This window comes from Dermacentor silvarum, chromosome 2 (genome assembly GCF_013339745.2).
Source record: "Dermacentor silvarum isolate Dsil-2018 chromosome 2, BIME_Dsil_1.4, whole genome shotgun sequence".
NCBI lineage: Eukaryota > Metazoa > Arthropoda > Arachnida > Ixodida > Ixodidae > Dermacentor > Dermacentor silvarum.
Genome location: NC_051155.1, coordinates 41,435,589 through 41,450,956, shown reverse-complemented (window position 1 = coordinate 41,450,956; position 15,368 = coordinate 41,435,589). Strand labels below are relative to the sequence as shown.

At 45.6% G+C, this 15,368-nt stretch overlaps 1 protein-coding gene across 2 annotated transcripts in view; it reads left to right on the top strand.

The window, feature by feature from the left end:
• Positions 1–15,368, top strand: part of LOC125942980 (membrane metallo-endopeptidase-like 1) — a 185,834-nt gene that overhangs the window by 98,701 nt on the left and 71,765 nt on the right. Inside the window, exons 6-7 of one of the 2 annotated variants that reach the window (XM_049661270.1) lie at positions 9,780–9,831; positions 13,071–13,138. In XM_049661270.1, the coding sequence (XP_049517227.1) occupies positions 9,780–9,831; positions 13,071–13,138 (120 nt within the window). The remainder of the gene's footprint in view (positions 1–9,779; positions 9,832–13,070; positions 13,139–15,368) is intronic. The other variant, XM_049661269.1, reaches the window with a different exon arrangement.

Sequence of the window (15,368 nt, the reverse complement as noted above, 5' to 3'; positions counted from 1 at the left end):
GTCCGCTCCAGCCTACTCCCCCATCTTCAGCCCAGACCTACTCCCCCATCGTTGGCGCGCCTGAACAGGTTCATCCGACTACACCTCTCCCACCTAGAGGCCCACACAAACATAGCCACGCTTGCAGGACATGCATTTATGCGAACCATATGATTGCGTTCGAGGGCCGTCGTCTTCGTCCACAGCTGGCGAGTTCGCACGCTCGTGCTCTGCGAGGTGATGAGGTTTTGCGTGCTATGAGAGCGAGAGAGAGAGACGCACTCACGGAGCGCGTCTGTGGAATGCGTTGTATGCATTGCAACGCGGTGTCGGTGTTAGAAGCTGCGCTATGCAACGCGCAGTGACGGCCGCAAATCCGAGACGCACGAAAATAAATTATCATCATGAGTAATAAGCTCAAAAGTTCGTGCGCACTGCCGGAAAATGCTGGGCTAAGATCGCCCAGGTTCGCTCTTTAAAGCGTTGCGCGCCCATTTCAAAGGTTAAGCGGTTTTTTTTTCTTTTTACAGCTTTAAATGAAGGTCAACCGCCTCACAGAACGTATGAATAACATAATATGAACTATTGAAAACAATATACACACAAAATACAAAAAGAAACTACATGGGGACACGTATTAGATATCACCATGAACTATAATCAAACATTTTAGCAAAATTAAATAAAGAAAGATCTATTCAAGATTCTAGATAGAAGGATCTATACAAATATAAAATATATCCTTTTTCGTTAGTGTTAGTATATCTATATCTCGTGCATTGTGTTCGTTCAATGTAAGTAGAATTCTGTGTCGAATTCTGTCTGTGTCATAATTTGCATTAATTGTAAGGGAGAAAAGAAGTTCAAAAGGTGGCTGCTACCTAATGGCATACAACGCTGTTTTCCTTTTTAAATTTACTAGGTCTAAAAACTTTTCAATTTTTCCCAGTTGAGCATTTTTATAAATTATTAGTAATTTATGGACGTAGACTTTGTCCGCTTTTATAATTTTATGTTTGCGAAATAGTGGATATGTATTATCTAGAAACAGCTCGGTATAGATCGAACGCAGTTCCTTTTTCTGCATTAATGTAAGTTTGTGCAGGTTTGTAAGTGTTGTGTTTCCCCAGACTGATGTGCAGTAATACAAGTAGGAATTCGACAAGGTGCAATGTAAAGTCCTTTTAACATTTGCCGGAAGAATATGGCGACAACGACTTAGCACACCGGCAACATTGCTCAACTTTGTTAGTAGGTTTTTTATGTGCTCATTACAAGACATGTGATCCGTGAAAATGATTCCCAGTAATTTTACCGATTTTTAATGGTGATTTGGTAAGGACCTAGGATTGTGAATCCAGTTGCTATTTACGCAGCTTCCAATGAACGAAAGAGTAAGCACTTCATTTTTCATTCAGTTAGGTTAAGCCGATTTCTCTTACACCACAGGTATAGTAACTGACAGAAGGCCGTAGCCTTAGGTACTATTTCTTTCATATTTATGCCATCTATAAGGGCTGCGCAATCTTCTGCATATATAAGGTACTGGAATTTATTATAAATTCGTACGATATCATTTATGTAAAAAAGGAAGAACATTGGGACCAGTATACTGCCCTGAGGAACTCCCGACTCAATGGGAATCAGCCTGGATGTATGTTTGTTCGTTCGACGTTTGTAGGCGAGAGTGTAGGATTAGTTGCAAAGCCGTTCCTCTAAAACCATAGCGTTCTAATTTATGTAGTAGTATTTGTTGGTTGACTTGATCATAGGCCTTGCTGAAGTGTAAGAATATACCTAATCACTTGGTATTATTTTTGAAATATTCCAGAATAGTTTCCTTTTGGACGAGAAGTGCACTTTCAGTACTTCGTTCTTTTCTGAAACCATGTTGACAGTCAGTAAGGAGGTTGTGTTTTTGGAATAATTTTCTATCCGAGCGTTTATAATTTTTCTAGTGTTTTTGAGAAAATAGGTAACACAGGCACGGGTTGACAATTGCCTAATTTCATTTTAACACCGTTTTTAAAGATCACTGTTACTTTTGCAACTTGCATTCTAGTCTGAAAACGCCCGTCATGAGGGAGAAATTATAAAGCTGCGTTAATATTGGTACAAGTAAATCAATGACATGTCTAATTGGTTTAATATAAAGTTACTTAAAATGCCGGTTACTTCGTGCCTACAAGAAAGAAACGCGCAGTGCGAACAAAGCCCCAGAAATCGGCGTAGGTCGCGCTGATTTGTTTGCACGGGAAATTCGGCGACGGCGCTCGTTTTCTCAGCGTCGGGGCGGATGCCGTCATAGCTCACAACGTGCCCTACAAACTTCAGTTCCTCATACCCAAAATGACATTTCTAGAATTTTAGAATAAGTACAGCTGTTGGAATTGTCTGAAGAAGTGTCAGCAGGCGCTGGGCGTGCTGTTCAAATGTGTCCGAAAAGACCACCACGTCGTCTAAGTAAACGAGACACGATTGCCATTTCAGCCCAGAGAGAACCGTGTACGTCATTCTTTGAAAAGTAGCTAGCGCTGAGCATAACCCAATAGGAAGGGCCCTGAACTCGTAGAGACTGTCTGGAGTAACAAAAGCGGTCTTTTCGCGATCACGCGTGTCAACTGCGATATTGCAGTAGCCATTGCGTAAATTTATGTAAGAAAAGTATCGAGCGTTGCGTATACGAACCAAGGAGTCCTCTATTCGGGGCAGAGCATAAACGCCTTTCTTCGACATCTTATTCAAGTTTTGATAATCGACGTAAAGGTGCAAGATACCATCTTTCTTCTTTACAAACACAACTGGCGAAGCCCAGGGACTGGTCGATGGCTGGATGACGTTGTCTTTAAGCATCTGCTGAACTTGATGACGTATAGCGTCGTGTTATTCTTTTTTGCGACACCCTATAGGCATGTTGTCGAATGGGCCTTTCTGTATGTTCGTTAATAATATGATGCTGGGAAAGGGGCGTCTAGATAACCGTCGCCGTTGTAGCGAAACAATCTTGAAAAAAATCGAGTACATCCAGAAGCCTTTCGCGCTGTGTTGATGGTAGGCGCGAGTTCACATCAAGAGTGCTCGCAAACGCCTTGGCAGAATGGTCGCACGGCGAAAGAGCAGATAATGCTGGCGGACCGTTGACGTCGGCAATTTTCTCAAAGTATGCAAGTGTCGGTGAGTTATGTGTTGCCGCAGGTCGTCACACACACTTCGTATGAAGTCTGCGAGGGCCTGCTTCTCCCTGTCGAACCCAACACAGCATGCAATAGCCGTGATGTCGTGGCGTCTGTACTGTTACGACCGCTGCTGGAGAGTACGCTCCCACGTGGTTGCCTCACTCACGAACTCGGCCATGGTTGTTGGTGGATTGCGTACGAGTCCGGCGAAAAACTGTTCCTTGACTCAATGCATTAAACGTTGCACCTTCTTTTCCACGGACATTGCAGGGTCTGCACTCCTGAAAAGAGGAAGCATGTCATCGACAAACATTGAGAATCTCTCGTTGGGCCGCCGGTTCCTAGAAGAGATGACTTGTTCAGCTCGCTCATTTCTTTCGGCGTTGCGCTACGCATCACGGAGCTGTCGGCTAAACTCTTGTCATGTTGCAAAGGGACCCTCAAGGTTCTCGTACCACGTCTTCGCAGAGTCTTCCAACGCGAAGTAAACTGTCCGCAGCTTGCGAACATCATCCCACTCGTTGATGCTGGCAGCCCGATCGAAGTAGTCCAGCCAGTCTTCAACATCCTCAAAAGTGTATCTGTGGGATGGTCTGCGCGTCTGTGACGCATGAAAAAAAGGCGATAGAGAAGACTGGGTATCGTGGGTTTGGCTCGCCTGGTTTGTAGTCGTTGTCCACATCCTTATTTCTAGACTCGATGACAAGGGACCGAGTTCGGGTGCTAGTCCTTCCAAGCGGAGGCGGCTTCTTGCTGTGGGAGCTGTGGCTGTCTGTAAGGTGCTAGGAGTGACGGGGAAAATTAGGAGAGAAGGTGCATTTACCCAGCATTTTCCATCAATAATGTCATGGGCGAAACAGCAGATACATCCAGGAGTCCATGTGTTTACGGGAACCATACAAGCAAAACGTTCTCTTCTTCTTCCAACCCCCAAGCGTGTACATGCCACAGCTGATATGTGCTCATATGTGATGCTCACAAGTGATGACATGTGCCAATATATAGGTACCTATGTTATCGTTTTGCATATAGGTATCTATATATACATTGCCGAGGGAAGCATAAGTCGCCTTGAAAAAGACAAGTGCACTTGTCTAAACGTTGGCTCCTGCTTTCACCTTGCGCTAGTTTTGCTCATCGTTTACAAGCAAGCAGTTGGACCTGTGGTGGTGCATGGCACAAATATCGCTTCAAGAATTGAATAGCTTTTTTGAACATGACGTAAATTTAGAAACATTAGCTCGCAAAGATAAATCGTCAGAGATCGTGGCTGCAGTGTTCATAATCGATTGTACTAACTCTACGGACAAGCTAGTTATTGTATAGGGAAAAGTCAAATGGCAGCGGCAACGGGTGAACGACATTAGTTTTTGGGGTTGGCGGTCATTAGTAACTTATCGCACCAGTGTTGTGTGGCCAAAGTACTCACAGGAAACATTCATCAGATGGGTTGGTACCTATCTGCTATATAACGCCGGGGGAGGCTTCATACCACTATAGAAGGAGCAGGTGACTGGCTGGTATTTGGTATAGGCTTGGGGCGGTTTGTTAAGAGCTCTTTGATGCAGTTCAGAATATGCTGGCTGAATTTTAGCTGGGGGAATTTTGCCTATAAGCGCTGGTGCGGTCCTTTACCAATACTGTTTGCGCCATCTAGGAAGATGGCATCGGTTTGAAAGTTAAAGTGCAGAGTACATTCAAGTCTAAAAGTGAATAATTTCGTTTGGGTTTAACCGGATAGTTCTTGGCGAAATGGTGAATGGTGAAAAAATAATGTTTCATTGTAGAAAATCTATTAACTGCTGTAAAGGAAACAAGGAGACCGAGACAGCACCCGTTCCTGGGCCGGTTGTTCTATTCTCTCTCTCCGTCGTCTTCTCCTCTAGTGCCCGCCTTGCGAGCGCCTGCGGCCAAGCTCACTTCGTCTTTACACTCGGCCACGCTGCAAGTTTCCGGCGCGCTTGTCCACGCAACCACGAAACGCGTCCAGGTATTCAAGTTGTCATTTGTGAGCTATCCAGCACGCACCCAGCTTCTCTGGGGGTCGACACTGACTGTTGCGCTCTGGTCGCAGGTCCGGCCGACGATTATCAAGTCGCAGTTGGAAAAAAGGAAAAGGCGATCTCGGACACTGAACCGCCGTCTGTCTCACAATGCGGGATCGCTAGCCCTGGTTGCGGTAGCTTGCAGTGCGAAAGTGCTTCAAAGTGCTCGAACCGGCTGGTCTTGGGAAAACGTCGCGCCCAGCCGGACTGTGCTCTTCAGAAGCCGTACTGTCGGCAGTATTTGATTGGCCTGCGATGTCCATTGTGATAGGCGGTGTTGGGAGCTTTTTAAGGCTCGAAGAAGGGTACGGCTGTGTCTGCGCCGAAACTGATGGCCTCCTGACAGGGATGTACCCGGTGCCCTCGTCCACGCCATCGCCGAGCTGACACAACAGCTCCAGGGTATGACGTCCGACTTCGCATCCGTCAGCGGTGGCGTCCTGCCTGGCAACATCTTCCACGCTTCCCTGCAGCCGGCTTTCGTAGAAATACCAGCGTTGCGCGGCTTTCAAGACGACGTCATCCTTTGGCTTGAAACTATCAATGCCGTGGGTGATCGTCATGCCTGGCGTGACCACACAAGATGGCTGATTGCAGCAAAAAGCATTTGCGGTGCCGCCAAGGCATTGGAAAACCACGAAGGTATCAAGCAGTGGTCCTGCCCTGGACTGGAGTGCAGCTCTGATCGCTGCTTTCGGCCCAATCACGTATGCCTGCAACGAGCCTGGTCAGTACTGTTCTGCGGCCGGAGCTCCTCAGGAGCAGCACCTTGACGCGGCAGTAGTGCCCAGCAACGCCTGGGCAGAGAGGCTCTTTGCTGACATTTCGCCTTGGTTTCGGAAGCCCTCTCGCTAGAATCGGCATGCCGACGACGAGCCCTTTCCCGAGCTAGTTCGTGCCGCCATTGCTGAAACGCAGCCTGATCGTTGGCTAAACGCACTACGCGAGGCCTTCACATCCGGACGCCGAAACTGATCTGAGGTGAGGGAAGCCCAGCGTAGTGCACTCCAAGCCCCTTTCCTTCCCTTTCCCTCCCCGCGACACACCAAACAACCCTCACTGTTCGCGCGCGTCACGTGATCCGGCGTCGGCGCAGCAGTCCCCGCACAAGCTCTTTTATGTTCCTTCCTTTATTTCTTGTTTTCCTTCATCCTTTCTTTCTTTCCCTCTTTCTTTCTTTATTTATCTCTTGTCCCTGGCTAATACCCGGATATCCAACGCGGGTATGGCCATTCACGCTTGACTTATTGCGTGACTACGCCGCCACAAAATTCTGTAACGCAATACAAGCTTCGCTTGAAAAAAAAAAAAAAAACAAGTTACGTTGAAGAAATATGCTTGATGCTTTCAGAACCTTAGAGTAAATTTCATGAACGCCTGCGGCGGACGAGAGCTTTGTGCCACCTAGACTAAAATTCCGGTTGACATGGTAAACATATCGCCGCGCGGTTGAAGGAAAGGAGGCGTTTCTAGCTCACAAGTAAAAACTTATATTACCGCTCTATTGTATGTAAGGTAGAAGAAGAGGAGGGAAGGTGGGGAGAGAAGAAGAGAAATAAGTTACAATAAACACGGGTGGCTACCTTGTCATACTGATTATCTCAGTATGACAAGGCAGCCACCCTAGTTTATTGTAACGTCTTTCACTTCTCTCCTCTTCTTTCCTCCTCTTCTTCTACCTTACATTGTAGATATCTCCATATTTTATATCGGAGTCCATTTCTCGTTCATTATTGCTTTGTGATAGAGCTGGCTTGCAATGGATTTGTTGCTTGCGAGAATTTCCTCTGGTTACTTGTTAAAACTTTTGGCAACTCACTATATAGAACCCTTGACCTTGCACAGAAAGGTTGAATGTGTAGCTCCTTTGGTGCCATACTAGGCCTGAAGGCAAAAACATTCGCGTTGTTTGGCCGTACTAGAGAAATATATTATTTTGCTCGTTAGGCACTTTAATACTTGCGTAAGCCATGGTTCATTGTAGCTTGTATGTACTGTACATGTATAAATAGTTTAGCTATTTCAGCTACATTCTTTTCTAAAAAAAGTAGCAGTTTCGCCCGAAAGGCGAAGCATCAATTGCGATAGAAAATTAGTAGAGAGCTATACGGAGTATGGATAGTAGATTTATCGGCTGCATAAGCTTGGACACATTCGCTTACTAACTGAATTAACAAGCCTGGTGTCAGCGCGCACAAGCAAACATGAATAGATCACACTCGATGACCGCAGCCAACCACTGTCAAAATGCTGGCGCGAACGAGCGCGGCCGCCGCAGCGAACGAGGGTTCGAGCGGTCTATCGCTTCAACAGAAACTGAGCGGCGAAAGCACAGCGCATACAAAGGTCAGAGCGGTCTGGAGATCGCTTTCAAAATACGGTGCGCGCGGCAATCCCGCACCGGCGCAAAGTACGCAGTTGTTATAAGAGTAGAGGTCACCCCCCCTCCCTCCCTCTCTCGCTGCCTTCCCGCTTTCCTCCTGTCGCGTGGGAGATTGCGTCACCAGTTCCCTTTCCGCCCGATTGCAAGATACGCATTTGTTGCCGTAGCACAGCGTCGCCTGCCCTCCCTCCCTCCCATACCCCCACGGCCTTTCGCGCGACGGAGGAAGTCGCGTTTCGTCTCTGCCATGCGTTCGCTCCGTGAACGCGCGTTCCCCGCGTCACGGTGGCGACGGCAACGGCAGAAATCTGCTTGAAGTGTCCATATAATTGCTATCGCAATAAAAGCAACCAATTTACGGCGATACTGTATGATTTATGGATGATGGCATAACAACGCTGCTTTTATCTGAATCCATGCCCCCCCCCCCCCCCCCTTTAGCATCTTCATATACCTATCATTGCACACAAGTGTTTGGCCATATCACTCTTTCATAGTGTTCTCCGTGTACTTGATGATGTACTAGTTCGAAATTACGGGGCAGAAGAAATATTGACGTTTACAGGCGCATCAGCTCTACCGCAATCTTAAGGCGACAAACTACTGGGAAAAACTTTTTCTTTGATATTCGTTACAGCTAAATGAAAAATGCACATTTACAGAGCTTTAACTGCTCTTTTGAATTCAGCTGATGGTTTTTTTTCTTTGAAAGCTCATTTGGTAACTTTTTTGTACACCATGCATTTGTAAAAACAGTGCATTTTTGTGCAAGCTAAGGCGATAACAGTGAGCACAAGAAAACGCAAAAATAGCTCATATTGCTCCCAATAAATATTAGACTTCAATAAAGCAAAAAAATATAGTGTAACATTTCTGTTTTAGTCTCGAGAAAAATTCCACAGCTGAGTTTCACTTTTACTATTCTCAGTTTAAAACTTTTGAAATATCTTGCTGAATACACTTGTAGAAAACCCTGAAAGCTGTTCCTTCGAATTCAGGACATGTTAAAGCACACGCATGCCAAATGTTATAATGATTAGGCTACACGAAATGCACATATTTTAGTGCACAAACTCTAAAAATGCTAGAAATGAAGAAGTAAGAAAAATGCATTTGGAAGTTGAAAGTTTCAAATTGAAAGTTGCAGCGCTCTAAGTACGCGGCAAACGCATGCCTTTTTTATTATTTGTTGCGCTGCATTCAAAGTTGCAGCGCTCTAAGTACGCGGCAAACGCATGCCTTTTTTATTATTTGTTGCGCTGCAGCAACCCGGACAACATGGTTATTGGGCGAATGAGGCTTGGCCGAGCTCCTCATGCGATCCGCAATGGCGAGTGGTCGCGCGTTATCGGCCGCGAGACGCTAGAAGACGGCGAACTTTCGGGCTTGTAACAGCCACCTTGTGCTCTTTAAACGCAATTTTAACCTACTTCCAGTTGAGTCTCGGCTTTGATTTGTATTTTCGCAACAGTGGATATACCAATCTTATTAAAACAAGTGAAAACGGAAAAACAATCCATAATTTTTAAGAAAAAAAAACTCGTTTTTCGAGTAGCACCTCTCCTTAAGTGGTTCTATAGGTAGAAAGCGCTGGTGCGTGATAGTATTCGAAACTTTCGAAAATTGAATCGACTTCTATAAGATTTGATTTGGTCCTCGACTCGAATAATTACTACTAGTAAATTCGAACATTATTCTAATGCTTTTCGAATATTTAAAATGTCAACTGCGCCCAAGTAAACATGAAATTTGAGCAAAACTACGCTAAATTTTCACCCCGGTGGGCATAGTATCGACTTGAAACATGACAACTTACGAAGTGGAGCAGGCTTGGTCACAAAGATACAGCGATCATTCGCGCTCTCTTAAGAGTCCTGTGCATGCGAAGAGAGTATTGTTTGCTCAAAATGACTAATTTTTGCTTTTAATAAGCAACGCTTCATAACTTACCATGTAATAGCAGAAAGTTGCTAATTTGAAAAATACTGGGATGTGAACATCGCTTTATAATAATTGTGATAATGTCTATTCATTGTTCGAAAAATATTAGAAAACAGTTTGGTACTCGATTCGATTCGCCTCTTACACTATTCTATTCGTATTCGATTACGTCTTAAAAATCACTATTCGCACACCCCTAAAAATGACGTGTTTTCTACGTTTCTCGGAAAATATAAGTTCATGTTCTTATTTCAGAAATACCTTGGGCAATGTTCCGTCCTCCATTTTTCCAGCGAGGAATTCCTCGGTAAGATATACACTGTCTGCATATATTTTTGTGAGATTAGGTGAAGTCCCGAATATAGAATGTGGAAGAGTCTGATTGACTGCGACACCCAGCTTTCATGGTGCAATGTGTCACTAAATTATGGCGTCTGGGGAAATTAAAGGGCGTGTTTTTTGGGTGGCTGAAACATGGTATAGAGATTTCGCTGTATGAGATTTTAGGAGCTGCACTTTCTAATTACATTTAGTTGAAAAGTTGGAAATGTGTTAATTTGTTTATTTTTATACTGTGGAAGGTGCAGTAATATGCCTGACACAGAGTAGTTCTTGCAAAGTTAACTAGATTTCTAGAAAAAATACATATATTACTTTAGCAATGTAACGACCGCAATACGCGTTGCTTCGTCATTTCTAATTGTTCCTTGGGTAATAAATATATTGCGATGAAACACTCTGCACGAACATATAGTTGTTTTTACTTTTAGGCGTCGTTTATAAAAGCTCGACGCTCAGAACTTTGAGAAATTTCGCTAAGAACAACGTACTACCTCCAGAATTAGAATAAAAATAGAAGTCACCCTATCCTGCATATTTTCTTTAATGCCAGAAATTTAAAATTTTTGCGTTTGGTAAAAGCAGCCGGCATTTGAATGTGCAGTTGAATCAGAAACGTGAACGTTTCCGGCACGGGCAACAGCTTGAAAAAGAGCACTGGTAGCGCATATTTACGAATCTCTCTTGTTCCGTTCGACAGGAACAGCCATCTCCGTGTCTACCTCCGCAGGGGTATCTGCGTCAGCAGGCGTTTGGTGTGTTGCAATATCCTGCACCCGATCACATGGGGCGTACGACCCTCCTGCGTCTATCTGTGCGTGGCTTAGCCATGCCAGGGGAAAAGTTAATTCTGGGGGTTGAGCCGATGCTGAAGGTTTGGACCTTTAAGGCAACCTAGCGGTGGAAACACACTGCATTGGGGTCCGCTTCACGCAGACGGCACTCTCGGGCTGACTAATTCAGGGGAAAACGTTCGCTGCCTTTTCGTATCCCCCTCTCCAAAGAAATGTGTGGTTCGACGACATGGGTGCTATAACGTAAAATGATTCCAAACTGTTTTGATTCCAATTTCTGCAATTAGCCTCCACGATTCGTCAAAACATTTTCGGGCCACTCCCACTTTCGCCTGTCTGTCAGGCGACGTCACGAAAACCGCGATAGCTCCCCATCTGATATAACGTGTACACACTGACTATGCATGATTAAACCACACAAAAGAAAAATAATCATTCCCGATTCGACGCCTTTTCACCATTATCCCTCTGCTATTGGTCAAATGTTTTCTGGCTACGCCCACTTCGCCTGTCTTTCACGCGACCTCACAAAACCGTGCGGTCGGACCCACGTAAACAAGAATCAAGACTCTGCCAGGATTCAATAAGCACTACGCAGCACGGACCTGGCGGAACAGCTCTGGGCCGTCCAGCGAGCCCACGATGCGGCCAGGGAGATAAAACTTCCGGTCCCAACCTGGGAGTAGCCCGCTCTATGGGGCATCGCGCCCTGTAGCCCGCAGGACCTTACAATAAAGTTATCCCACCCACCCACCCACAAAACCGCGAAAACTCACCACGTTAAAGTGACGTGTACGCGAAAAAAAATGCATTGATATGCCGAACAAAACTGAAAATTTTTCTGGATAGCCACGGACTGCCCCGTTCCGAAAGGAATAGAAGACGGCTTCCTGCCGATCGCTCAGGCCCTCGCTACTCGCACCTGCCGGTGAGCATGTATTTATTTGTGCATGATAAACCTTTTTGCGTGGCAGTAAAACGTTATCGAGCCCTTTCGGCATACATACGAAATCGCTCTGCCAACTCTTTCTTGCTGAGGATCCGTTTAACGGCATTCTTATCCTTCCGTTGCACGCCGCCGGGATTTTCGACCAGCCACCGCAAGCTAAGTATGGTGAAGCGGACCAATCGGAGAAGCCGGCACCACCCTTTTCATGCGGTTATCTATTTTCACTGTGCTGGCTCTGCTCCATCGAAAACCTCTCCATTAGAGCGTGCTCCTCGCCTCTTGTCAGCCAATTAGATAATGAAAACCGCTGAGTGTAGACAATGTTATCGGTTTTGATAGCAAACAACGGTGACCTCCTATAAATGAGGAAAGTGTTTGATTGGGTTGTTCAGACAACGCTGCAGGTCACCACCCGATGCTTGCGTCGGTGGTTACGTAAATTTGACGTCAGGAAATTGGAATCAAAACAGTTTGGAATAATTTTACGTTATAGCGCTCCATGTCGTCGTCCACCCCAATCAACGTCTTTGTCTTTCAATTCCAGTTTATTCTGTCGTATACTCACTTACCTTAAAGCGCAGCTCTTAGGCGCCCGTTCCTGCGCTGAGCGTCGGCCTCGCAATACATCGTACCCGATCGAGCGAGCAGAGCGAAAGAGGAAAGCAAACGCGCACCGCAGCGGCAGATGAAAGAAGTGCGCACGAGGAGTAAAGTGGAGGAGGAGGCTACAGTGAGAGCATGAGGCGGGAGCGCAGGAGGAGCGGAGGGGCGACGGCTTGCGCATGCGCTGAGTTGCCGGTGGCCACGGCATCGTCAGCGACATGGGAGGGCGCGATATCAAAATTTCACAAAACTTGCCCTGCGAGATGCCTACCAGGCTCTTTAAAACCGCATGTCAGGAAAACATGTTATATTATTGTCGCTTATGACTTTGCAACGGTACTTCTGTGCCTTGCGTTTGTATCGTTGTTCACAGCAAGGACGCCACTACTCTTCCATGCATGTGTCGGTTGCACAGATGGTGCCGCTATCGGCGCTACGCTGGACGCAATCCGAGCTAGATTTAGCCCCGCGTACTGTGTTGAGTGATCCGTAGCTCGGCATTATGTTTCTCGATACGACCAGATGTGGTCGGCGTTGATCAGAGCTCACTCAGCCTTAGTACGTATAATTCAAACCAGTGGGACATTGAAGAACGCCAAGTGGTCGAATTTAATTCGCAGTCCTCTACAACACCACCACACATAGCTAATATGTAGCTTTTGGACGTTAAATACCAAATTAGGATTTCTTAAGAGCTACACGTAGAAAAGTACTCGCGGTTAGTTTACATTTCGTTCTCTTGGAAGCCGCGTCCACTGTGCGAGTGTATTTGAGTGCATGTCTGTAACACAAGGAAGTAGTGCCGTTTGAAAATACTTTGTTTTAACCACGTAGTAATTGTGGGTGTCTTTTTGTTTGCAGTTCCCTTAACTTTGGTGCCATCGGCGGGCTTATTGCTCACGAAATGCTCCATGCCTTCGACGCAAGCGGTAGGAATAAGCCACATTATTATATGTTGAGAGTAGGGCTCGGGGATGCTTCATTCGGAGGCCAGTCATGAAGAAGATTGCAGTACGGTGATTGTAGTTTCCAAGTATTTAGCTTGTAGCTCCCGAGTTAAATCTGCCTCCCAAAAAGAAGAACTGGCTGTGCCTTATCGGTTAGCAGCGCTATAGTGTAGTCACGGGGCACCTGAGCTCGAAAGAGTCAAAAAGAAGGCTGGGGAAGGCGAATGTCAACGCTGTGTTTTCTATAGAAAATTTTGATTTACTCGCAGCATTCGCGGAAAGGAACCAATTGCATATAATGATTGTCATCTTCCGCAAACGCAGTAAGGTGTAGATGAGAAACAGAACGCCCACTGCTGAAATACAAAGCCGGATCAATTTGGTAATATATCCGAATCCCACTACACTGTGCTATGCTGAAGTGTTAGGCAGGCTGAAGGATGCTATCCAAAAATAAGTGAGGTTTCATATTGCCGCCAATTTAAAGAGAGATAGAGGAAAGTTGGGAACTACGTAACAGACTTGTCAGAAATGAGGTAATAATCGGTGGAGTCGTGGGTAGTGCTCGGGAACTAATATGAATATTTATATCAGCAGGTTTGTGCCCACATTAGAATACTGAGTAAGATAATAAAGACAAAATTATTGCCTCCAAACGCGTAATTATTTAACACAGGACAGCAAAGAAAGATACACTGGACGGCATGACAATCTATAACTTCAGACCTGAAGTCAACGTGCGTGCTCAGAGTACTAAATGAGATGACTAATTGACACTTGCCAATGTGACTCTATATACACACAACTATGTTTAGAAGGAACAGCATATAGGTTGTCAAAGCTGAGCATTGCAATCTGAGCAACATTTTTTTTTTCATATAAGAATGTCATCAATGAAAGTCGATATGTAATATGCAGTACCTAGTACGGCCACCTAACCTGAATTATACGTAGTAGCTAAAAAACTGAAACTCCTTGTGTAACTACCGATGAGTGCAGAACAGCTTAACTAAATGATGTCAAGCAAACAAACCGCATGCTGGAGTAGAACAAGAGTCATATGATAAAACATCACGGGTATGTGCCACTTGAGAAACACTGTGGAATACTCAATGGCAGTGGACCTAAACTGTACCCGGGACATGACAGAATGCCAACATGTTTTTTTTTACAGCGTAGGCTGTTATGGCTTCATTCCAATAGCCGTTTCCGTTGGCGATGGTGTCCGCTGCTACCGCCAGTGGTGTCCGTAGCAGCTATCGCCTGGAATGAGAGATACCCAGTACCCGCCGAGGTCGGAGCCGCGCCCGCTGCGTGGGAGTCAGGAAAAATGCCCTATATAGGGAAAGTTCCCTATAAACGTACCTTAGCGCTATAGAAAACACGCGATGTGACGTGCGCGCCGCGTAGCGTCGATATGTTCACACTTTGCATTGCATTTGCATATTATTACACCAGGTTGCACGCCATGTAGCAGATGCACAGGTAGCGGTACAAGGTAGAAGGTTTGATGCAGAAAAAATGCTAGAAAAAATGGATTGTGTACCTGAATAAATCAAGCAGGCTAGCGACTATGTCTGCGCCGCGTTTCAAAGAAGCTGCCAATAAATAATAATAATCATCATCATTAGCTTTCTATGTGACTGTTGGTCACCGCTTGATTTCAAAGGGATGCCAATACGCGTAAATCCTAGTCATTAACATCTTCATTAGCATCGTAGCATGCCATTTGTCACGCGATGTTAGATGCGCGCCGTGCAGCATCAATACGTGCGAAAATTGCATTACAGTTGCGCTATATTCCACAAGTGTCCCGACATGTAGCAATTGCATATAGCAGTTGAATGTTGCACGTAGTTGGACCTGGTTAACTCAAGTAGGCTGGGTGACTATTTATCACTACCTCGTTTCAAAGGGGATGCCAATAAACCATCATCGTCATCAACAGCACCGCATCGTGCCAATGGGTCAAGAGATGTGACATGTGCTCCACGTAGTCTGGATGCCTGTGTTTACTCTTCAGTACACGTTATGGCACCTTCTCCCAAGGTAGACAAACTTCTGCTGAAGAAGCGAATCGTAGAGCTACGCGCATGGCTGCAACCAGGCAACGTAAGGCTCAGCAGACCTCTGTGCCGAACCCGAAGTGTGGCGCCACAAGGCACAGCTCGCCGTCGACACCGGGCGGACAGCTCAAAATTGTTCTCGTAAA